Source organism: Topomyia yanbarensis, chromosome 3 (assembly GCF_030247195.1).
Source record: "Topomyia yanbarensis strain Yona2022 chromosome 3, ASM3024719v1, whole genome shotgun sequence".
In the NCBI taxonomy this organism is placed as follows: Eukaryota; Metazoa; Arthropoda; class Insecta; order Diptera; family Culicidae; genus Topomyia; species Topomyia yanbarensis.
The window spans coordinates 40,294,274-40,320,197 of NC_080672.1; the positions used below are offsets into that span (position 1 = coordinate 40,294,274).

A 25,924-nucleotide genomic window follows, 5' to 3' on the forward strand; every position below is an offset into this window, starting at 1 on the left:
ACCAACCCGACTGGCATCATGCTCGCTATCACGCAGGATGCATCGTGTGATACCGTGCGGTAGGCAGATATCACTCTGAGGCACATCACGCGGTAGGTGCTCTCCAGTTTCTGTAGGTAACGGGTTACCCTCAGTGCTCTTGACCATGACGGGCCGCCGTACCTGAGGATAGATACGGCAACGCCTGCCAGTAACCTACGTCTACTGGTGCACACCTTTGAGCTGTTGGACATCATTCTCGATAGAGCCGCAACAGCAGTCGACGCTCTCTTGCATGTATGATCGACATGGCTGCCGAAGGTCAGCTTGTCGTCTATAATGACTCCGAGAGACTTCAGACTTCGCTGTGAAGTGATCGCGACTTCTCCCACATGGATAACTGCATGTTGTGCCGACTTGCGGTTGTTGACGATAACTACCTCCGTCTTATGATGAGCGAGCTCCAGGCCTCTCGCGCTCATCCTTTCCTCCACCGTGCTGATCGCGTGTTCTGCGGTTAGTTCTACCTCAGGAATTGACTCCCCGTAGACCTCCAAGGTTACGTCGTCGGCAAAACCGACGATCTTGACCCCAGGAGGGAACTTCAGTCTCAGAACCCCGTCATACATGAGGTTCCATAGCACCGGGCCTAGGATCGAGCCCTGCGGGACTCCGGCGGTAATCGGAACCCTTTTCTGACCGGCATCGGTCTCGTATAGCAGTACGCGGTTTTGGAAGTAACTTTCCAGGATCCAGTACAGACCCACCGGTAGGCTAAGCCGGTGTAACGAGAGCGCGATGGCATCCCAGCTTGCGCTGTTGAATGTGTTCTTCACGTCGAGTGTCACTAACGCACAGTATCGAATACCTCGCCTTTTCTGTTGGATCGCTATCTCGGCAGTATTTATCACTGAGTTGAGAGCGTCCACTGTGGACTTACCCTTCCGAAAGCCAAACTGGTTGCTTGACAGACCGTCTGTACCTTCTGCGTACGGGGTTAGCCTGTTGAGGATGATCCTCTCAATAAGTTTGCCAGTCGTGTCGATCAGACAGATTGGTCTGTACGCCGATGGGTCGCCTGGCGGCTTCCCGGGCTTCGGCAACAGCACCAATTTCTGCCTTTTCCATCTATCGGGGAAACGGCACTCGTCAAGGCATCTCTGCATAGCTAGCCTGAACATGTTCGGGAGTTGGTGTGGAAATTATCCTAAACAGGGAGTTGACTACAGTAGGCCTTGACGAATATTTAGACGCCTATCACGATGCATTACGATTGGATGTTTTACTAAGAGTAAAAGCTTTTTCGTTTTTTCCTTGTGCTACACAGGTGTAGTGCAAAAAAGAGATAACCTAATTACATCCAAGCTTGAATGAGTGTAACACCGACCATACCAGTGTAGTGCCCTGTCAAAAACGAAAATGCCATAAAAATCATGAGTACTGATTTTTGCGATGACATGTTTCTACCTATTCGGATTTGGTGTTTCCTGCACATTGTAAACATGTATTCTATTCTAGACCGTTCCGTTTTCATACAGTGTTCAGTGGCTATTTGCTCGGAGATCTCATGTCATCATAATTTGTTAAATTATGCATTAAATTTTTAACCATTTCCTCAACCCACGCAAATTCCAGTTACGGGCCTAGGATTCTATTTTAAGAATATTTCGTTCAATTAGCTTTTGATCACTCCAAACCGGTTCAAAGTACACAAATACACACAATAATTCGGCATTCAAAGTCGCAGTTTGTATGTCGTATGTTTCACGCTGATTCCACCACTATCCAGTTCAAAACATCACTTTACCTATCACCCCCCCCCCCCTCCTTCATTCCCACATACACAGCAGCAATGACTGTTCCAGTTCGCAAGAAAACAGAACCGTCACTAATGACGATTTGAAAGTGGTCCTACTCCGCAATTGAAACTCGACCCTAGCGCGGGGTGTCAAATTAGTGGCTCATTCATCACTTTCTTCACGGGGTCTACTTTTCGCCTGTAGATACACGAGAAACATAGTGCATTACTCATCATCATCCTCGCCTGTTAGGGTGTCAATTAGCGTGTGCGCCGAATTAGTGGACCTCTGCTTGGAGTGTGCTGGCGCGAGACATCGAGGTCACGTTTTGCCGCGGTGTGGGGTCGCACTGTGGGATTGGTGAATAATGGAGGATTCCACTACACTTCGTGTTGCGTTATCACTTCGGGTTGTTACAAGTTTGATTTTGTAATTTTTTATTTTTAGTACAATTTCAATGTTTGTTTACGTAATGATTTCTTGTATATTAACCTATTAAAATTACATTTATCACATTTTGGTATAATTAGTAATATTCCTTTAAACGAATTAAATATTTTTGGCAGTATTCTACACTGCTAAGCGCCGCTTTATTCGAAAATAAATTAAAGCGCATTATTCGATAAACATAGCCTGGATTCTGATGTACTTCTGAGAATGAAATACAGGTATATCATATTTTGTTTTCCCAAGTTCCCTGTGAAATCATGTGAATTGTCAGAATTGAGTTCAATTTCGCAAGACCTACAAGTACTCTTTTGAATTTCCTAGGATTTTTTTTAAGTTCGTTGAACTTTGCTGAAGTTTGTGCAACATTTGTGATATTTATGGAAATTCTATGAAATATATAGAAAATTGTTAAGTTTTTATGACATCAAACTTTGCAAAACTTCCAGGATGCTTGTCCGATTTTCATGGATTTCTGATGATCTAAAAGCTTTGTTGTAGCTCGGAAGACCTAATTTGGCAGTCTGCCCTGAAATTTGTAGAACATGCACACTCAATTCAACTCGGTAATTTCCCAACAGCAAATTTAGAAACTGCTATCTCAGTAAAGTGCGATTAGTTTGCTGATTTTCGGTGAAACATTTTACGAGTCTCACACCAACCAAGTGAAAACTTTTGAGTGCTCTCACTTTTACTGAGATCTCTGCAAAAAATGTTTGCTGAATCTCAGCTGTTGAGATTTCGGCAAAAGATGAAAATAAAGCTGAAATTCGGCAGATAAAATTAAGTGTGTACCGTTTCTATTGATTACAAATCTTTCCAGATATTACTTCTTTGAACTTTATAAGGGTTCATCGAAGTTTGGTGCAGTTTGAGGAGTTCATAGAATCACCTTTAATTTCATAGAACTGCACCAAATTTCAGGGCATTTTCTTGAAATTCGACTTTTCCTAAGTTAGTAGAATTTGTCTGTAGGATATTCCAGCAATTGCTAGGACTTCCCAATAATTCTGAAGATTTATTTGAAATTCGTAGGGTTATCTGAAAGTTTAACCTTTAAACAGTTTGAGAGATTAAGTATTATTTTCTTCAGTAGGTTTCCAGCCACCACCAACACTGGTCTCGTCCAAAGCGGACGAGGAGATAAATTGAACAATAAATAGTTGACCGTTTGGTTCGTGCGCGTTGGGTTATAAAAATATTATACTTAGTACCATAATTGTTATTGTGAGCATTCTGTGCATTTTATGGCTCGAGATGTCTCAGCCTGAATACAATGAGTTCACTTTGAGTCGTTGTATCACAGCGGTCATTGACTTGAAAACTTGTAGAATTAGCCCACCTTTGACAATTATAAAGTTCTACTTATTCAGTTTCAACATGTTCACAATGTGGCTCTTATACAAATCGACATTCCAACTAGATGACTTTATCCTCAAGCACAACATGATACACTTTGTTGAACATGATAACATTAAGGTCAAGTCGACATAATGCTGCATGATTTGACTTTTGGTACACGTGATAGTGCAATCAGCAGCTTCATGTCGCGATATGATAAAGTGGTCTCCATTAAAATCGACGCTTGGAAGAATTACTTCCTCGGCGTTGTCAATGCTGTCTAAGTGATAAGAATATAACTGAAACACTCTATTCCTTCCTTCGTTACCCATGGGAAATGGTATTTCCTATGTACAGACTACGCTGTCTACCTATGACCAACAAACTGCCACGTGTCAGTTCTGCGAAGAAGCTGCACACTATGCGTGGAAACCCTCCAGAAAAAACTACTACCAAAACAAACATCCAGACTTCAACAGTTAAATCTTAGATAAATGTCCAACCAGTAATAACCGTAAACCCGCAAGCCAATATTAAATCATCAACGACTACATCTAGTGCTTCGAGAGCAACAAACAGCAACACAAAACGAGATGCAGACAACAAGGAGGAACATGCCGTAGTTAGCAATTCGAAGAAGCGTATCTAGTCAAGCGTGACGTCCCCCAAGAAAACGTAATTTTGACGATGGTGGCTGTGCAACATTTGGGCTCCCTTAGGTTGATGGGTTTGACGGTATTGCGAACATATTTCGTGTAGCAGATTTAAAAAACCTCTGAGAGGTCTATGCTATATTTCACCCTAAGGAGGAAAATTTGGTAAAACCCAAAATTTCTCACTAGGGTGAAAATTTGTTGGTAAAAACCAGTCTTTGTACAGGAGGGCACAAATCCTTATTTCATACTGTGTTGCGTTTCGGCTTCGCCTCATCAGAAACCGACACTAACTTATTGTCGGAATAGATTAACGCCGGCTTGACGCAAATCCCTTAAAACTAAAACACACTTTGTGTTTCAATCGAACGACTGAGAGGTAATTACGTCAATATAGCCAAAACTTACGATCAACCTACTCGGAAATGTAAAATTAGATGCCTATTTGTTATAGTGTTTGTGGTAATAATTGTAGTTTTTTCTAGTGCTAATGTACAATTATCAGGTGGTAGTCGTATATTTTTCTGTGTATGGAAGATTCGAGTTGGTGTCGCGAGTCGGTACGCTTGATTTGATGCACTTTCCCTTGTCTACGACTGAACATTTTGTAACAGTTGAGTCAAGAAATGGATATTGAACTGACATATATGATGGAATAGTGGGTCTGTCTTACACGGATTCGGGTCGGGTCACTTTTCCAATATTTAATGAAAGCATACTTTTCGATTCATTCGGGAAGTTTTGATTAAGTTTTCGACGCACGTTAATCATCCATTTTCAGTCAGCATAGTCTGATAAAATGCATTTGTTGACATTCTAATGCGTTTCTCTAATATCCCAGGAGAGTTCAATTCGTTTGATTGCATGTTACATTTGTTGTTTTCTTCTACTTCATTAGTTTGTCCTGTGTGCCTGTATTAGTTTTCTTTTCTACAACTCATGCATACCAAAACAATCTCGGTCAATTTATGCTCTCCTACTTCACCTCTTTGCGTATTTGTTATAATATTTCGGCATGTTATTTTTTTTCTCATTTACACTCACAATCTTTTATTCCAAACGTACAAACGCTCGTGGCCTTCGAGATAACACAAACCTGGAACGTGAACATGTAATTGCAGAAACATCTCGGTGATAAAGCGAACGTTTTAGCACTGAATTTACGTACACGGATTCAAACATGAATCCACAAACGTCCGTGTGTGCGCTATCAAAAATCGGTCATGTTCAAAAGTCCCTAATCTTGGTCGTGGCAGCCATCTAGACTCATGCCGTCAGTGGGATCAATCAAAAATGTCGCTCATATCCACTAGACAACACGTTCCATGACGACATGATCGGTAACTCTTGTGATATGGAGAAACTCACTCTTTTCTAATATCTGAACCGTACATTTAAAATTAAGCACCAGATTCACAGTCAGTTTGATTATTCAAGAACACACCAATATTCAAATATACACAAAATTATAAAATCGAATTCATAGTTGCGATGTTACATACACGCTAGAATGCGAGATATATCAACGCCCGTCACAATCAAACGCGTTAACATACAAACGCTCAATCCTTCGCGATCATCCACGAACACCTAAGCCGCGATCTCGCAAACATGAAAAATTCCGGTGATTAAGTAAACGTTTCAGCTCTTTTAAAATTCAATCGCGGTATCAAGCGGGAACCTACAAATGCTCGTGTTCGCACGATCATAACGCCCAAGCAATCGAACATGTTAACACACACACGTTCGAACCTTCGCGATCATCCACGCGCACCTACGTCCGCGATCATCGTACGCTCGCGATCTTGTAAACATGAAAATACCCTGGTGGTTAAGTGAACATTTTAGCACGTATATATTGTCCGACGCTTTCTCAAGCTTGAACCTGCAAAGGCCTGTGCGCGCGATCACGAATTGATCACGCGCAGAAATTCCTACCGTCGATCCTAGCAGCCTAGACCCATGCCTTCAATTGTACCAATAAATCAAAAACGATCATATCCACTAGACAACATTGCATGGCGACATGACCGGGAGACCTAATGATATGGGGGAACTCACTCTCTTCTAGTATCTGAATTGTACACTGAACATTTAGTTTCAGATTTGCGGTCCAAGCGATTATTCAAGAACACACACGAATATGTGAATAACCACACGATTATAAAATCGAATCATACTCGCGAAGTTACATACATGCTAGGACTGGCGACATACGTACGCGCACACGATCGAACACGTTAACGTACAAACGCTCGAGACCTTTAGGATGATACACACAATCATGAAGTCCCTACGCCAGCGGATCTGAACCGTACACTCAATACCACATTGACTCAATATGATATTCTCCGTCTCGTCTGCATTTATAGTGAGTGATTCTGACAGGAAGCCCTTCCGAGAACCCCAGCTCTACAGCTCCAGCAGGACAACTCTAAAAAATACAATGATATGATTGATTCGACAAAATGACATTCTGTGAAATAATCCGTTCGTCGAATTGCCGAACGGCAATCGGTGAAACGACCCATTCCCGGCTGTGTCACACATCACACTAATCAGACTTCCCATGAACGTCGACAATTTTGTGCCTGTGTATAAAATTTCGTGCACGCGTTCAACCTCAAACATGCTGCGTCTCTATGTACAGGTTCGCTTTGAACATCGTACCTAAGCAAACGGTGTACAAACTCTAGTTCAAACATCCGTGTACGTACACCGGGTGCGTACACGAGAACGATTTGCACAAAGCAAAAAGAGTCAACACTAGTGGGGATGCGAGCGAGAAAGAGAAAACTAGTGCCTCGAACCTACGTGTACGCACACCGTGTACGTACAAGGGGTTCGGTTGTGCAGGCGAACATGTGCACGTGTTTATGTACGAAGTAGTGTGTTTGAGTTCGTAGACCTACAAACAATTAGTAGAAAATGGGCCATGAAATACTTACATTCTTCATCATATACTGAAATAAATGCTGTGGAAATTCACAAAGATTGTTCAATAATTTTCTTGGGTTAAATAAAACGGGAAATTTGTCCAGATAACTACATTCGCCGGAGAGTGAGACAATTAATCTATCATGGTATCCCTTTGTGATTGCTGTCTTGCTGACTCTCATCATGACATGACATGATAAGACAAGTCTTTTCTATTTTGGTTTCGGTTGTCTTATTAATGAAGTCAATATTTTGATAGCTTTGTTTATTTTAACAAAAATATATTAAATAATCACGTTATCCGGCGAGAAGAGCAATCATACTACCTTAGTTATATTGGATTCAAAGAAAATGGGAATTAAGTTAAACGATCATCAAAAATTACTTCGTTGAAATTTCAAGAAGTTTTAAGAGCTCTTTTACATTGGCGTTTTTTTTTTAATTTTTTTATTGGGACTTGGAAACGTCATCAGCGTCATCAGCACGACGTCAAATACGACAACATTAAAACCAAGATCCCCGTTTATACTGACAAGGATATTACTGATATTCGCGTACATGATTTAGCACCGCGCACCAACTCCGAGTACATTAAGAAAATAATTTCTAATTACGGAAAAGTGGAATTCGTTATGAATGACACCTGGAGAATACCTTTTCTCAGGCATTCCCAATGGAGTTCCTGTGGTTAGAATGCCACCTATACCATCTTACTTGTCCTACGAATGCAAATCTGGTCAATGTGTCAGCTACATTCAATGAACCCTATGCACATACCATGGGCAGACGCCCACATACCAAACAGGCGGCACACTTCGGTAAGACATGCAGCGGAAAAATTATCTACTACAACACACACTGATAAACATTCTTGCACTGCGCAACCTCAGACAACCGGCCAAACGATAATCCTCGATAACCCTAAGCCAACGTGCAGTACACTTAGCGAAGGAATAACCAAAAACGAAGACGGATACACTGTGAAACACAAGAAGCCTCCAAAAGCAATCAAAAGTGAACATCAAAACTGTTCTAGCGACAACAACATGGACGTACACGAGAGCGAAGGATGGGGCAGACTGAACAACTAACCAGTAGCAGACGGAAAAGTGAATTCACAACCGAGAGAAATCATGCGCCACAGCAGGCAGTGCGCCCAGGATAAACGACCGCAACATTTTTCGTTTTTTCTTTATTTGGAAATAGTTTATACATATACAGAAAAAGTTTATTAATATGATTGAGAAGATTAAGATGGATTTTAAGCCATTTTGTACCGTTACACCATTAAAACTGTAATACCGTTGTACCATAGCATAGGAAACGTGTTTCTAATAATATCAAAAACTTTTTAAAATTAATACAACAATAACATATTAGATATTTGATAGATTCCGAATACCCTACAATCGTAAACAGAAAGAAACAGTGGAAAAATTAGCGGAATCAATCTAAGTGCAACAAAACAAAAACGCAACTCATTCAGACATCGGTTTTGGAATGTGTTTGTTTTATTTTATAAACGAAAAATCATACTCAGATAAACATACGCCAGGTCGCCAGATAAGCATGGCCCAAACTACGTTATCTTATCACACCACTCACTCCCTATTTGGTACCGGCCATAAGCGGAAAATCTAATCAATTATCCGCAAACTAAACATCGCTTCGTAGCTGCAGTCGCATATACATTCCCTTCTCCGTTTGTAAGTTGACGAATCCTTTCTTCAGCTTCAGTGGTATCTGCGTCTTTTCGCTCCGGTGGAATGAAAACTTCAGCAGCAAGTAGTACACAATGGATTTGACCTCCATCAATGCGAATCGGGATCCAATACAGTTTCGGGGACCAATACCGAACGGTAGGTAGGCTCCCAAATTGATGTTTCCCTTGTTCTCATCGTTGAACCGTTCCGGATCGAATCGATCCGGGTCCGGGTAGTACTGCGGGTCATGATGCAAACCTTGGACAGGGATCCAAGCACAAGTTCCCTTATCGATGGTAAACCGCAATCCTTCGCCGTCATCCAGGGTGTAATCACGCACACAAAGCCGATCGATTGCTGGCGCCGGTGGCCACAGTCGAAATGATTCCGATACAACCATGTCCAGGTATTTCATTTTTTGAAGAACGTCGTATGTTAGGGGACTTCCGGCGAGTGATTTGTGTGTTTCTATGACTTCATTGTACAAAGTTTGTTGGATTTCCGGGTTTCGAATCAACTCGTATATCAGAAAGGTTGCACTAGTCGAAACCGTGTCAAATCCGGCGACGAAGAAAATGAGACACTGTGCAATCATTTCTGTCTCGGTCATAGTTTTCATCACCTGTGCTTTTCCTACATCAGATTCTTGCACCGTAGAAAATCCCTCTTGCATTTCTGTCTCCTGCTGGTGCTTCAACGTTCCTTTTCTAGCTTGCTGGAGCAAATCAATCATATCATGTCGAATGATTCCCTTGCTTTCGCGAGTTTTCACTGTGTCCTTGATGATTTCGGAGAAATAAACCGCCTGCTCCCGATCAATTAGATCCAAACCCAGACGTCCAACTACATTAGGAAACCAGCGGAAAGCAAATATCTTCATCACAGTGCTAATCTTTCCGAACCGCATCATTTTCTTCGCATGCCGTACAAATTCACTATCCCGATCCTTAAAGGAATCCAGCTTCAATCCGAAGGCACAGGACGCAATCACATCCAGTCCCAGTCGTGACAGGATATCCTTCACCTCCACCTCTATCGAACCACCAGTCTTCTTCGATTCACCCTCGTAAAAGCGAACCATCGTTATCATGCAATCCGCCATCAGTTGGAACATCTGTCGCATCTTACTTCCGGTGAAGGCCGGACTGAGTGTCGCCCGCATATCCCGCCACTTTTGACCGTTCATCGCAAACAGTGACTTCCCGAACAGAGCATGTGGGTTGTCGATTTCCTCGCTGGTCCCGAATATCGGCCGATGATCTACGAAGTGGTCGAAGTCTTTGACGCCGATTCGCTTGATCAGTTCCGGATCTCGAATGACGAACATTGGCGTGGTGGTATCGAATAATCCTAGAACTCTGTATAAAAATAAGAGGTATGGATAAATCGTCAGCTCTTCTATCAGCACTCGATAACTTACTTTACGCTGGGAAACTTGTTGTAGACCATCTTGATGAAGTCCGGGAAAGTGGTTCGCTTAAGTAGAAGTTGACCCGAGGACCCCACCAGTGGTTTCACTGGCAGCGAAGGTATCGGTTTATCGTGAAAGTATCCATTGTTCTTGGTTAGTAAACGGTAAAGGTAGGCTAAAACGGCGATTACCACCGCGAGCTGGAGTAGATTTACTTCCATCCTGGACGGCGCTACGTTCGCGATTGGTGAGCAAGGAATTGTTCTCGGTATCTTATCATCTACTGGACACTGCCAGAGCGATAGTAGGGTGATGAGCCCATTATCGCTAGGTTTCTATTATCACGCTACCCATTTGAAGCCGTTGGATAGAGCAGTGTCTGCCATCTTTGTTTAACGCATTGAGTCAAATGGTAGCGCAACAATAGGGGCACTCGATTTGTGTTTTCGTTGCGCTCAAACACGAGAAATTCACTGTTTTCAATGCCTGTATGTTATTATCTTGGTACTTAACAACGAAGCAAAACTATTGATGCCCATTTTTACGCATTCTATTGTTTGTAGGCCGAGTAATTAATGAATCAGTGAGGCGCCCTCCTTAGTATGGTGAAAATAGGCACTTCACCCTATCTAAGTTGCGATTTGATTTTGCAGCCATGGAGTGTGCCGCCTGTGTAGCTCTACTCGTATCTCAATTGCTAAACGATTATGAATGCTCACTTGGACAGGTTTGCTGCCGGTTTGTTCACAAATATAGATTTGTTGACAGTCAATTTAAGTGCAATGGAGACAAACAGACGGTAACGTACGTGAAGAGGCTAGCTCTACAGTACGGCAATAAAGGTTATCTAATTTAAATAGTGTGACACCTTGATGAAGAGCGAATTCTTTATTTAGCCGAGGAGGATTTTTATTCAACTAACTGTTTTCAGACTTCTTCTGCTTTACGACAGATTGTTTTTTTGCACGAATCTAATTCGATTGAATCAGACTCCTGTTCGATATTGTTGTCATTCCAGTAGTGTTGTCTTAGTCCAGTGGTTCTTAACCTTTTTATTGGTTAGTATACCTTCAATTTTAGCATTATTTATGGCGGTCCCCGTAAAATGAAAGATATCAGCTCAGTTAATTCTTATTTATAATTTTAAAATAGTTGAATTGGATAACTAAAAAAGCAATTATTATTTTAATTGATATCCAGATATCCAACTCATATTTTACTGAATTTAGCTTTATTTTTGGGGAAATACTTTAGCAAAAATATTTAAGAGACAGCCTAATGCGGTTGTACGCACTGTTGACGTAGAACTACACTTCTAAATATAAAATATTTTGAACATAACTTTAATTAATTTATTAGTATATTTGGATGGACAATAATAAATAAAATATTGGTGAACACGGTCGGGTTCTCCAAAAATCAATTTGAAGCACAGCGATTTTATATTTTATTTGCATATATATCTAGATGGAATGAGAATGTGTGCGTACAGAAAGTTAGTCCCAATTTGACACCATATAAATTAAACTCAACCCTCGCACAGAGAATTAGAAAGATAGAAAAAATTAATTACCCATGCAGTGTGCAACCGTGTATAAGATTCGCGTATCCCCAGTATTTGAGCAATCGATAAAATTCGATATCATTTGACCGAATACATTGAACATATAAAGCAGACATTGGTGTAAACCACAACTTCAGGGTTACGATAAGAACCGAGCTAACTAGCACTCATAGATAGATACGTACAAACCAAACAGTCGTGATTTATCCGAGTAAATAAATGAAATCTTCCCCATACGTACCAAGCGGGAGTGAAACCATACGCATACGCAAGTTTCATTGTGACTCCCAATGCTGAAAACACTCGGCTGAGAGTGAAACGTTTGAGAACAGTCTGCTACAACTTAACTGACAAGTTAACTGACGTAGCGTGCCACAACCTTCTCTTTGGAAATGCATGGTATTTTGACTCTCCTATACATTATTCAAATTATCAATGTTATACTATCAAAAATGTATAGTTTAATCTATTGGTATCTGTTCTTAGAAGTATTTATCGTGACTTGGCTGAATCATAAGCGTTCAAAATTTAACCACTTTTCCACAGCACCACATCATTTCTGTTGAATTTGCAGAGTGCACCCCTATACCGAAAACCAAAACCAAACCCCGGACACAATCTAGCAAAACAGTGATTCGAAATTAATCTTGCTCTTTCAAGTGTATTTTTGGATGAAGCCAGTAATTAGAGTGATGTTTCTAAATTCCGAAATGTTTTATTTGACAGTGAATGGTACTGCTTGTCATTGCTCATATTACTAAAGAGAATCTCTAGTTCAAATGTCATATAAAATTTTGGTGTTTGCTTCAGCGTTGTGTCAGAGTTTCCCCGAACTGCTATTGGAAGCCTCTCAAGACAAAAATTTAAGCCTTTACTAGGAATCTCATCTGCCTATTGTTTTTGGGGAAGAAGCAAAATTTGTACCCTCATGGGACTCGTCAGGGTCACACTCTTCCTGAACCAAATGAGCATAATGATTTGTCGTGGCTCTTTTTGGTATTTCTGCTTAGAGCGTCTTTCAATGAAATGCTTTAGATTCCTCGAGCGAAGTTTGTACACGGGGCTTGTGGAGACTATGTGGACTCACCCTACAATAGGCAAACTTTTCAAATTTCCAATGTAACAGTCATCCTAATGATTCTGAGCGCAATTGTCACATGGAGCTTTGCTGCTACATTGGGCAATTTGCTTGTATTTAGAGCAATGCTGTAATGCATGACACACCGTCGATCTCAACTTTGTGAGCGGGAACGTAGACGCGGTAGTCTTTCATGAGGACTTGTCGCCAATAGCGTCATTTGCTTTCAACAGCCTAAAATGTTTAACAAATTGAATCCAACTTATACATAGTATTCTTTTAAAAGTTTCGGTTATCGGGATCAAGTGTTTATAAAGTGACCTTTATTTTTCATAAAAAAATTTGCTAAAAAATTAGTTATTCATCTAATTAAATTGCATTTTTATTATTTCTTAATGATTCGTAGTTACAAACGAAAGACACAAGAACGTGATGAATTTAGTAATCGTCGAGCAGTTGCTCCGATGCAAATGGGATTATTTTTACGTGCTGCTACTCGTAAATTTGACATTCCGAGATTAACATTTAATTCCATTTTCTTTTATTACCATACAATAACATAACATTCATTGGTGTATCATTGAAAATTATTAAATTTGGGTAATATCTGTACTGCCCATAAAAGCATAAGAGTCCCATATTGAAAAACAGCAAGCCGAGAAAAACACTATTGAAGATTTACATTCTCATTGAGCCTTATGGATGGGACAACCATGTTTTGGTATTTTTTCGGTATTTTCATAACAAACCTGGTAATCTTATTTGTTCATTGTGATTCGGTGGTGAAACAGAATACAATCCAACAGATAACTCATTTTTGTCAAAAATCCATATGGGACTCTTATGCTTTTATGGGCAGTGTACTAAATCAAACAAAAATATAGGCGGTCGGGTTTACCCCACCATTTTTGAAAACAGCAAAAATTAACTTTTTCGTGAAATGCTTGTATCTCAAAATTTTACCAAGATATAAATATAATGCTATGCATAGAGAGTTGCCCAGAAGCCTAACCTTTAATTTGGTTTATAAAATGACTTGATCCGATGTAAAATGAGCATTTTACAGCCCAAACCGTTTACTAGGTCGGATTTTCCCCACCTTACCCTACTAGCTGGTAAATTTAGTATTCTATAGATCATATGATGGAAATCAGCCATTTTATGTTATAAAGTTGGGTTTTAACGTTTCGTGTTACACTCGTCAGTAATTGACACCAATTTGCTGTCAGTTAGACGATATATCCAAACTAACGTCAAATTGACGCCAGTTAGACACTAAATCCAAACAGTTCACACAACATACGTAAACGCCTAAAGCAGTCGGCTAGTCAAGCACGGAAACCCTGGGTCCTGACGAGTATAAGGAAACAAACTCTTGCCTTTTTGCGGGAAAACCAGTCGCCTGACGGTATGCAACATTTAATTTTACAGAAAATTGGAAAATTGAACCAATTTGCCCATAAGGGTAGAATGAACTCTTTCTATAAAATTAAATGTTGCATACGCTCGGGCGTTTGGCTCGCACACCAAAACACAAAAGTTCGTTTACTTGTCAGAACCCCAGAGTTTCTGTGCTTGGCTAAGCGAGAGACATCACTCTTTACCAGCCAGTCACTTTAGGCGTTCCCATATGTTGTGTGAACTGTTTGGATTTAGTGTCTAACTGGCACTAATTTGGTGTTAGTTTGGATAGATCGTCTAACTGGCAGAAAGTTGGTGTAGTGATGCCTGATTTTTGTAAATAATCGATTATCTGTTAATCGAGTAATTTTGCGAGAGCTTGTTTAACCAATTAGCATCACTAAGTTGGTGTCAGTTACTGTCGAGTGGAACACGAAACATTGAAATCCAACTTTCATAAGTTAGCTGTAGTACCCAATTTTTTTTCCTTCTGGAAAATTAAATGTGGCATTTTATGTTGGGGGCCGCACACTAATTACGTAAGGCTTTTTTAGAACTTTTCAACCTCCTCCTCCACCCAGATAAGAGTTCGTAAGATTTTGGTAAACTCCCCCTCCCCCCTACATAAGATCTTATCATGATTTTCGTAATTAAAAAATCATATTGTTAATTCATTACATAATAAGATAACGAAAACGATACGTATAAAATTATTACGAAAAACTCATGATAAAATTTAATTGTAATTATCTGCAGTAATTTGATTTGCGTTCTAATCTCACCTAGTAGAAATTTCAGAATAACTGTTGTCGGATATTTATAAACTCCGATTTGGTCCATATGATCTGCTTCGCTTTATTCCTTTATTCCTTTGAATCCGTTTTTTTATGAAGTAGAACTCAAGAGTTTGCATATTTTGAGTTCTAACTGTGACGCTTATTGTACGCATAGCTCCGAGATGGCCATCTACGAATTTTGAAGTAAAGTACAGTTCACACTCTGAAAATATTCAGCCTAGATCTTTGACAATTGCATGACGAAACATTTTCCGAATACTTTGCTGGCTTGAAGCGAAAGTTTGGAAAAGAAAGAAGTGGGCGTAACAACACGAAGGGTATCAACATTGCTTAACTTGTAATGCATACTGGAGTCACAGTTTCCGAACAGCACAATGTACCACAAAGAGCGAAGAAACTGCTTGTTTTGTTTGATATACAAAATGTCCATGTTACAAATAAGAAATAGTTCCCTTTTCTTATTAAAAAGAATATTTTTCTTATAGTTTTAACTTTTCATACTTGTTTTATGATATTACGTAAGAAAGGACAAACCCTCCCTCCCCCTCAGATAAGAATTTGTAAGATATTTTGAAACTCCCCCTCCCCCCATATGCCCTTACGTAATTTGTGTATGGCCCCTTGGCAAGGAAGGGTCGATTTATTTAGTATTACTCGTTTGATATTTCATTAAGTTTTTTTGTTTTTTTTTGTTTGATTACTTTCATCAAGTTTTTTCGTTCGATAATGCAAAATATATTATCAACATATCGCCACCAGCGTTTCGGTAACACGCCTTTCTCTTTCAAACATTTTTCTGCGTTAGTCATGAAACATTCACATAGAAATGTAGAGAGTAGGTTTCCCATTTGGGCACCCTTAGTTTGCTCATAGAAAGCCCTCTGTAATGTAAAATAATTTGCTTCCATGCAACACCGAATTAGATTTCAACAGACTTCCCATGAACAACGCCAAGTTTGTACCTGTGTACATAATTTCGTGCACGCGTTTAACCTCAAACAAACTTCGTCTCGATGTACAGATTTGCCTCGAACATCGAAACCAAGCGAATGATGTATAAACTCTAGTTCAAACATCCGTGTACGTATAGCGGGTGCGTACACGAGAGCGACTCGCACAAAGCAAAAAGACGCTAGTGACGATAAAAGTGAGAAAGAGAAAACTGGTGCCACGAACCTGTGTGTAGGCCAGATTTACGCACACTGTGGACGTACACGGGGTTCGGTTGGGCAGGCGAGCATGTGCACGTGTTTTGGTACGAAATAGTGTGTTCTAGTTCGTACACAAAATGTAGGTTTAATATGAGCACAGAACCAGAGCGAACATTGTGTACAATGTTTATTTGGGAAGACTGGTTTTAAATAGAGTTTTACTTTACTCTTACACAAACTATTTGCTGATTGGGATATTGATCTCTCGGAAGTGATTTTGTGTTCCTCCCATAGTTTGCAAAATTTTGCCGTGAAATGTAATATATTTGATAGGAAATCGAAGTTAATCGCTCGGTAGGTCGTTTCTCCTGTTGTGTTATGTGTTGGTAGGCAAAAGTATCGTTGGAATAGTGTAATTTGACGTAGTGATTTTATCGTCACATCACAATTATTTTACTATGTATGTGCGCGAGCTACCAAAAAATGTTCCCACTTAGCATCGACAGCGCCATCTGAACTTGACTAGTTGATGCAACGATTTCACTGATTCCCAGTTAAACTCATTCCGGAACCGGTTCGGATATCTGAATGGAGTCAGTACCCGGTCAAAAAAAAAAAAAATGCGGACTAAGATCGTCAGGCGATTTTAATAGTTTGACGTTTGGCTCAACTCGCCTGTGCTAATTGCCCCTAGGAACAAATGCTATTTGCGAATGCGATTTAAAGGTAATTTCAATACTTAGACGACAAATTTTCTGGCGGCTGCAATGGACTTGGTTGTTTTTGCATTTTTCAAACATGGCGGTTAGTGTTATCCACATTATTCATATTATTTATCTTATAAATTCAATAATTTTTTTATTGTTTTATTCATGTTAATTGTTTCATTTGTTTTAATCATTTTATTAAATTGTTAGTTTTTCCCAGTTCATATATTGTTCAGTTTCTTCATTTTATTAATTCGGTTTAGTCAGTTCTTTTAGTTATTGGATGACAGTTAGTTAGCTTGAAACAATTTAGTTTACTCTCTTAATTTCATAACTTCATATTGTCTGATTTTCATTTGAGCTAATTTGATTTGTTTTATTAATTTGATTTATATGGATCATTCTATCCATTTTATGAATAACTTTTTTTGTTTCATAATTGTTTTGATTTTTGGTTTGTTTTGTTATTGTTTTTTAATTTATTCAGTTTATTATACGTGTTATACGTGCAGGACTCGAGGGTGTGCTTGTCTCACATATAGTTGCTTGCCAGCTTTGCGTGCGTTTGGCAAATTAATGAATAATACAACAGTTATATGTATGAGAGGTGTCTCATCCCACTGATGGGTGGATTAAATCGGTTTTATGTATACATGTGTGTATATATGTGTATGTGTGTATATGTACATATAAATGTTCAAAAAATGGTTGCATTATACACGGGATTGTTTTGTAGTGTACATATATAATCTATTAATGTGAAAAACTGATACTTCTGGATAGAAGTCAGATCTTTCTCCAATTACAGCTCCTTGGAGATCTCCAATGCAACAACTTACACAAGTCCAACAGGCAGTGACACCAGACTAGGAGAAACGGAAGCGCTGAGGAAAACACGGAGTCTATCGGTTCTTTTTTATTATTTCCCCTTTCCTTTCTTAAATAAGCAGGAATTCAAGAAATGTGGATGAGAGTTAAAGGAGACATAAATGGAAGATATGAATGAAGGTAGAAAACTGAAAAAATGGTAAGTTCTAGTACACATGTGTTATGTTATATATATACAAATTGAACCATTATAATAAATACGCGTCGATTTCCTGCTTAAATGGAATCGAAAGTTTTACTGTAATAGTACAATCCAATTGATACAAACATTACAGTAAGGCGGGGCTAGTTGATGGAACGATGACCTCGGAACATGTCTGGCACTGTACACGAAATGGGTCATCGGAAAGTCAATTGAGCTAACACCTTCCTAAATCCGTGAACCAAGTTATTTGCATGAATGTTTAAATACATGCAAACATCTTTTTTCTGTAAATCACTACCAGCTAGTGGGAGATAGGAAGGTTAACACACACACACACTCTTACACAAACTATTTGCTATTTTGATTAACCCTCCGGAGCGAGCAACTGCTACGCAGTGGTCAGATATGCAAGTAACCTGAACTTAATTCGCTAGAGGCTAAACCATTGACCAGATTTACAAGGCTTCTTTAAAGGAACTGGCCGTATTCGTATTCCACATAACCTGAGAGAAATTGAACGACAATGCTTTTTTTTTAAATTCTGTCTGCTTATTTGACCCGGCACGTTTGCTTTAGCTTGACGATGCCAATATTAGCTTTACAATTTTAATTGCTTGAAAATAGAGGATTATAACTATGATTTGTTTGAAATTTGAAATTATTTATTATATTAATATTAAGGATCTATCTCCCTTATATGTTTTTCACAAACATATTCCTTGTTTTAATATGTAAATGTGTAAAAATGTATTTGACACATCTACATCTTAAAACAAGGAATTTGTTTGTAAGAGACATATAGGGGAGATCGATGATAGCCAGCACTTTTCTGGAATAAAATTAGACCGAAGGGGATCCTTTAACGGAGATTTGTCACTATAATACTAGGCGCACGACCAGACAACATGTTTAATGTCGTGACTACAGTCATCACAAACGCAATATATGTTAATATTTTTATTATTTCCAAATTTCCGTTGTTCCACGAAATTTGCCAATTTACAAGCGTTCTCTGACAAGAAAACCCGTTGAAGCGAAACGATTTTTTATGAATATCACCTTCTATTGGCTTCTTAGAGTCCGCTTTCTCATTACCATTCTAATCTAAGTGTCCGCCTTCTCGTTGCCTGGAATGGAGCAGTGCGAAAGAACCCAAACTATGGTAATCTGTTATGATTTTTCAGATAAAGCGCACAGGAACTTCCTCACACTTTTCTCATTACATCGACTAGAGAACCTCCACGAAACTTTAATGATGTAGGCGTGATCGTTGACAGGTAAATATAAAAACATCGGTTTTGCGAGGAGGATGTAACAACACAGCCACTTACTACTGCTGTCATAGTAATTAGCATAAAAGCGATACATAGCTGTCATCATTTGACGAACGTTACAGTGATATGCGAACTGCAATACTTAGCGCGAGCATTTTTACTATCACATAAATTTATTTAAAGAACAACCGTTACATTTATATGCGGTATTATCTTTTCATCGCGAAAGGTTTACGGTTTGAATGTGGATCTACTTGGAATACTACTGCCACCGAAAAAGTATTCTTGGTTCCGTGTATTACAATCAAACGTTGAATCGAATAAACTACATCCAGTCACCAGATGAAATATTGTTTCTCTCGTTAATCCGTCGACGAACCGGCACCAATATCCACGTTTTTCAGCTATCATCAAGTCTTTCATTTGCGTTTCTAGCGTCGTTTATTTTCTAAAATATTCGAGTGATCCGACATTCAAAGAGTCTTATAAGACATTTTTGCGTATAATTCAGAGCAGTCTCTGTCTCATCAGTGAGTAGGAGACCGTCCACGGACGTTCGCGCCGGGTGCTCGTTTCGCCTGACCGTTAATCGCAGTGTCGAGAGTTAAGCAAGCCAAAACCTTATACTACTACACTCTAATTGTAGCGACGTCGAATACAGTGACCAATCTAACGCGCTTGGACCAGCGTGCGTAGGACTTCGTGTCATTTCTCCTGTATTCAAGATGGTCATATTCGAATATCCTGCAGCTAAGTAGATCAGTTATCGTGAAAACAACCCAATCACATACCGTGGGAGTTGAAAATTTCTGGAACCAGCTGAGGTACTAGTAAGGTTTTAGTGCTGCCTGAAAGGCTTCGGTGGGATGTACATAGAAGTAATGCAAAAGTCTTGGCCTTCGATTCACAGTTTTTTTTCTCGATTATAGTTTTAACCTTATGGTCACCCGCCTCTTTTCGGATTAGAAAAATCTGCGTAGAAAAATTTCGAATCCAGGTGAGCTGCGTACAAGGCAATCGATTTACCAACTACGCTATGCCTGTCCCCTCGATTCAGAGTTGACAAGGGATACCTAGTACCGAGCAAAGGTAGATTTGATTGAAAGAATAGCACATTTTGATCCCCAAAATACTTCTCCAAGGTGTTTTCTCGGACCTAGCGAATAGTATAAAACTGCTTCAAAAGTATTCTCATTGTTGAAAGCATTCAATATCCAGTTCACGATCTCAGATAACTTCAACTGTTCAGTACTAGGTTGAATCTCCGGCTGAAATATAGGGACACTTTGGGTATTTGATGCCCCATATGGAAATTCCTGCTAAATTTTCGAGACCAGGAGCCACTTTTTCGGTTTGGTAACAGTACTTTCTCGAGTTATTATATTTGGTGGGCCATCAAGGGACACCCTCAGGGGGCGTTACGAGGAAGCTTAGGAGAGGAAATGGTTTTCCTCTTTCGTATATTTATAGGCGCATTAGAAGATCTTCCCTGAATGAGATTGTCAGATTGGTACTCTTTAATGAACAAGGGAACGTAGATATTAGTCGTGACCATGGCGTAACCCGCTTTAGCATTTCTCGGAGTGTCCCTTATAAGAATGCTTTAGTTTTTCTCCGAATAATTTGTACGCGGAATATTTTGAGAGATCATGCGGATTCTCTCCACAGTAGGAAGACTTTTCAGCAATTCCGTTTAACGAATTATTTTCATGATTCTCCCTGCATTTTCCAAATCGTGGCTGAGTAACTGTATGGTCCAATTGTTTGCAATGACGGCAGTTCAAGCCTCGCGGTACTAAAAGGCGATCAGGTAGACAAACGCAGTTCAAAATAACAAAATTCGGAAGAGCAGATCCGGCGAAAGACCCAAAATTAGGCTAATGGAAAAGAAGTTGTTTTCTTACACTCCTCGAATTTAGTTGAACGAAATTAGAGCCAACCCCATATTTCAGCAGATTTTCGCAATTAAGCCATCTCACAATCAACCCATCTCGGAGACTACACCATAAATCTCTACTTCCCGGGCGAGTACGTAGACAACATACTTCTTGGTAAAAAGCTCGCAGTGATCAATTACATTTAGTTCAAGGTAGCTCACAGATAATATATAATACTAGTTGAATATTAATTTTGACTGCAGTCTAATATTTCAATAATTTCGGCCAAGTTTTTCGTTCAAATACTCCTAGGTGTGGTGTCAGTTACTGATGAGATGAATTCGAAGCGCAAAATTCAACTTTATTCCTGTTTGTCGCTGGCATAGTAGCTATCATTTCCTGGAATGTGGGTCTTCGAGAGCGGATAGTCACATTCGTCGTCCAGCACGAACGACGTCCCTCGGTAGTTCTTCGTCATCCATCGGCACTGCGATTTCACGACCGCTATCTGCTCGCCCGTGTACTCGGGGGACCGAGTCCGCTTCCGACAGATTATGTCCTCCATCTTGAGGGTTCAGTGAATCAAGGTATGGGAGCAGTGATGTTTTCGGCCGGCGTCACGCAAACTAGTTCCGTTCTTGTTGTCGAATAGCTTCTTCAACGCTTCCTTCTTCTTCTTTTTCGTCATTATCTTCGCCGAACGGCCGCTACCGGTCTTCCGCTCCACGCTCAGGGATGCCAGTAGACTGTACTCACGGGCACGTTTTCCTCTCGAAAGTGGTCTACCGTAAACTTTTTTTCCACGATAATAATGCGTTTCGTAAAACCATACAACACGCTCGCGGAGTGCTTGCTGTTTCGACGCCATCTTTGATTGAACTGACAGCATCCGAGCGAAAAGAAACATGCCACCCATTTCTAGGGAGTCCAGAGAGCAATTCTTGTGGAGAGAATAAAAATGTACGCTCTTTACTTTAATTACAGAAATATATTGAAATCATTATCATTTTTTATTGAACACCCGCTAGATGCATACTTTGGAGTCCGAATAACGCTTCAATCGAACAAAGTACTCTGCTGCACGAAGTTAATCATCTATGAAACGCTCATTACGCTGGTTGTCTTCTACGACCACGAGAACTGAACTCAACTGGCAGAGAACCAACGTACCCTTAGTGTTTTTGAACGTGCTGAGAACTATCTACGATGGGGTAGACAAACGTGGAAGACGGAACGTGAAGATAGTGTTTGAACCACGAATTGCTACAGCTGCTTGTAGAATCACCGAACGTTCGCACATTAAAAATTTGGCTGACGTGATAAGCTGGGCATGTCATCAGAATACCCTGAGGAATCTTCGTGTACTAAGTTGGTGACGAACAGCTATGAATCGGTTGCTCTATATCTCGACAAGGCATGGCCATTAAAGGAGGAAAATTTTCTGATGCTCGCCGTTTACAAAAGTATGATGTGCTCAAAACTAGGTGGCAGAATAAAAACATGAGAAAACGGCAGAAGTAAGTTAGTTATGGAATTTGTGTTTCCACTTCGTACCATCAGAATCCGCCACAAACTTAGAGTCAGGATTAAGCTAGCGCCGGATTAATGCTAGCTCCCAAAAAGGGAGACACCATTTGTGTTCATAGACAAACTCCCAGTCAAGAGGGATGTCCCGCAAAAAAATGACTTCTATTAAGTTGTGGATTGGGCATGTAGTGCGATTGTCGGTAAAAGACCGAAGAATCAGGAAGTGGTCACGACATACACTATACTTGCCGGCTGTGCGTAATCGAGGAAGATGTGTTTACAATTAATGCACATTGGAACCAAAGAGTAGCTACTCAAAATCGAGCAACCTTAAAACATACAATATATTTTGTCATGGTTCGGAACATTCGGATTGTTCTACCACGGTAATGATTAGGACTCTCATCGTAACATATTATAAGTTACTACCCGTTCCATATGTCCTTATCTCACGTGCTCATTGCATGCGTATTATCTTGCTCTGGAGCATTACTGTTGCTGCGTATGCTCCGCGTAACTTTTGTTTTAGCGAAATGATCGTTATCGATTTTCAAATGTATTTATTTCAATCCCCTGGCTATTTTAAAAAGCGACAGTCATGCTTTGCTGAACAATCAACTTTTAAACAAACAAATCTCAGACAACAATACTTAAGTTTAGATTGATAGACACTACGTTATCTTATCACACCGCTCACTCCTTATTTGGTACCGGCCATAAGCGGAATATCTTATCACCTGTCCCCCAACTATGCATTGTTTCGTAGCTGAAGTCTCATGAACATTCCCTTCTCCGTTTGTAAGTTGACGAATCCTTTCTTCAGCTTCAACGGTATCTGCGTGTTTTCACTTCTGTGGAACGAAAAATTCAACAACAAATAGTACACGATGGCTTTGACCTCCATCAATGCGAACCGCGATCCAATACAGTTTCGGGGACCAATACCGAACGGTAGGTAGGCTCCTAAATTGATGTTTCCCTTGTTTTCGTCACTGAACCGCTCCGGATCGAATCGTTCCGGGTTGGGATAGTATTGTGGATCTGTATGCAAACCTTGGACAGGGATCCAAGCACAGGTTCCCTTGTCGATAGTAAACCGTAGTCCCTCGCCATCATCCAGGGTGTAATCATGCACACATAGCCGATCGAGTGCTGGAGCCGGTGGCCAAAGTCGCAGCGATTCCGAGATAACCATGTCCAGGTATTTCATTTTTTGTAGCACGTCGTAGTTTAATGGACTTCCGGCAAGAGACTTGTGCGTTTCTAGGACTTCACTGTACAAAGTTTGCTGGATTTCAGGGTTTCGTATAAGCTCGTATAACAGGAAGGTGGCAGTAGTCGAAACCGTATCAAATCCGCCAATGAAGAAAATGAAACACTGTGCTATCATTTCTGTCTCCGTCATCGGTTTTAGCACCTGAACCTTACCAACATCGGACTCTTGTACCGTCGCAAATCCTTCTTCCGTTTCCGTCTCCTGGTGATGCTTCAGCATTCCCTTTCTGGCTTGTTGCATCAAATCTATCATATCATACCGAACGATTCCTTGACTTTCACGAGTTCTTACCGTATCTCTGATGATTTCGGAGAAATACACCGCCTGCTCCCGATCAATTAGATCGAAACCCATACGGCCAACTATTTTCGGAAACCAGCGGAAAGCAAATATCTTCATCACACTGGTTAACCGACCAAACTGCAACATTTTCTTTGCTTGCCGGACGAACTCACTATCTCGATCTTTGAAGGAATCCAATTTCAACCCGAAAGCGCACGACCCAATCACATCCATTGCCAACCGTGACAGAATATCTTTCACCTCCACTTCCAAAGCACCACCACACTTCTTCAGTTCTGTCTGGTAAAACTGAACCATCGTCTGCATGCAGTCGTCCATCAGCTGGAACATCTGCCGCATCTTACTCCCGGTAAAGGCCGGACTGAGTGTCGCTCGCATATCCCGCCACCGTTGACCGTTCATCGAAAACAGCGTCTTCCCGAACAGAGCATGTGGATTGTCGATTTCATCGCTGTTTCCGAATATCGGCCGATGGTCCACGAAGTGGTCAAAGTCTTTGACGGCTATACGTTTGATTAGTTCCGGATCTCGAATGACGAACATTGGTGTGGTAGTATCGAATAATCCCAGAACTCTGTAGTTAAAAGGAAGAAAATATGTGGATAAATCTTGAGCCCTTCTAACCATAGTCACTGGCTTACTTCACGTTGGGAAACTTATTGTAGACCGATTTGATAAATTCTCCGAAAGTGACTCGCTTCAGCAGTAAGTCACCCGAGGACCCTATCAGTGGTTTCACCGCCAGCGAGGGTATCGGTTTGTCGTGAAAGTATCCATTGTTCTTGGTTAGCAGACGATACAGGTAGGCGAAAACGGCGATCACTACCGCGAGTTGGAGAAGATTTACTTCCATCCTGGACGAGGCTTCGTTCCCGACTGGGGGGTTAAAGAATCGCACACGGTCTCTTATCACTGGGCTGGACACAGGGATAGTGTGATGGTATCTGAGTTGTGATTTAATATATTTCTGCGCTGGGGTGTGCTATCTTTGCAAGGCTATTCGTGTCTCAATTGATAAACGATTATGATTGCTCGCTTGAACATTTTTGTTGGTGTTCTGGTCGTGAAGATAGACACCTATCAAAGTCAATTTAAATGTAATGGAGACAAACGGACAGAATATATGGGAAGCAACAATAGCTACGCACGTTATCTTATTTAATTAGTGTAACCCAATGATGAAATGCAACTTTTTTATTTAGTCAAGGAGCAATTTTCACCTTGTTTGTTTAATTCATAAATTCTGCGGGCTTGTTCACCAAAAGGATATTTTTGCTTTATTTGGATTTGGCTTCTTTTATTTCCTAGCATCATTGAGCAACCGTCAGATCAAGTTTCTAGTTTCGTGAAAAAATCAGAAATAGTTTACCACCCCTGTTCATTAAAATTATACAAACATTCGTTCCCACGCGACTATGAACCGGCCATGCTCGGAAGCCCCAACTTTGGGTCCTAGCAGCTTAGGTCCTTGTCTTCAGTTTGGATCAATCTCAAAATATAAGTTAAGCCCATATACACTAGATAACAAATTTAAGGGCGACATATCTGGATGCTCAGGTGGTATGCGAGAACTCATTCTCGTATAGCATCTGAGCCGTACACTCGAAATTAAACTTTAGAATCAGGGCACACACGACCATTTTTTAGCTCACGTGAATATGCAAAT

General features: G+C 40.3%; 3 protein-coding genes across 4 annotated transcripts in view; 1 reads left to right on the plus strand and 2 right to left on the minus strand.

Annotated features, from left to right (window-relative positions):
- LOC131693527 (sodium-dependent transporter bedraggled) overlaps positions 1-25,924 on the plus strand; it is a 346,814-nt gene that overhangs the window by 63,656 nt on the left and 257,234 nt on the right. The window lies entirely within an intron of this gene.
- On the minus strand, positions 8,333-10,562 carry LOC131693543 (probable cytochrome P450 9f2). The gene is made up of 2 exons (XM_058981454.1): positions 10,280-10,562; positions 8,333-10,217 (listed from the first exon to the last, which is right to left on the minus strand). The coding sequence occupies exons 1-2, from the start codon at positions 10,489-10,491 to the stop codon at positions 8,813-8,815; spliced, it is 1,617 nt and encodes a 538-aa protein (XP_058837437.1). The 5' UTR covers positions 10,492-10,562; the 3' UTR covers positions 8,333-8,812.
- LOC131693542 (probable cytochrome P450 9f2) lies at positions 23,220-25,191 on the minus strand. Its single transcript, XM_058981453.1, has 2 exons — positions 24,900-25,191; positions 23,220-24,832 (listed from the first exon to the last, which is right to left on the minus strand). The coding sequence occupies exons 1-2, from the start codon at positions 25,109-25,111 to the stop codon at positions 23,428-23,430; spliced, it is 1,617 nt and encodes a 538-aa protein (XP_058837436.1). The 5' UTR covers positions 25,112-25,191; the 3' UTR covers positions 23,220-23,427.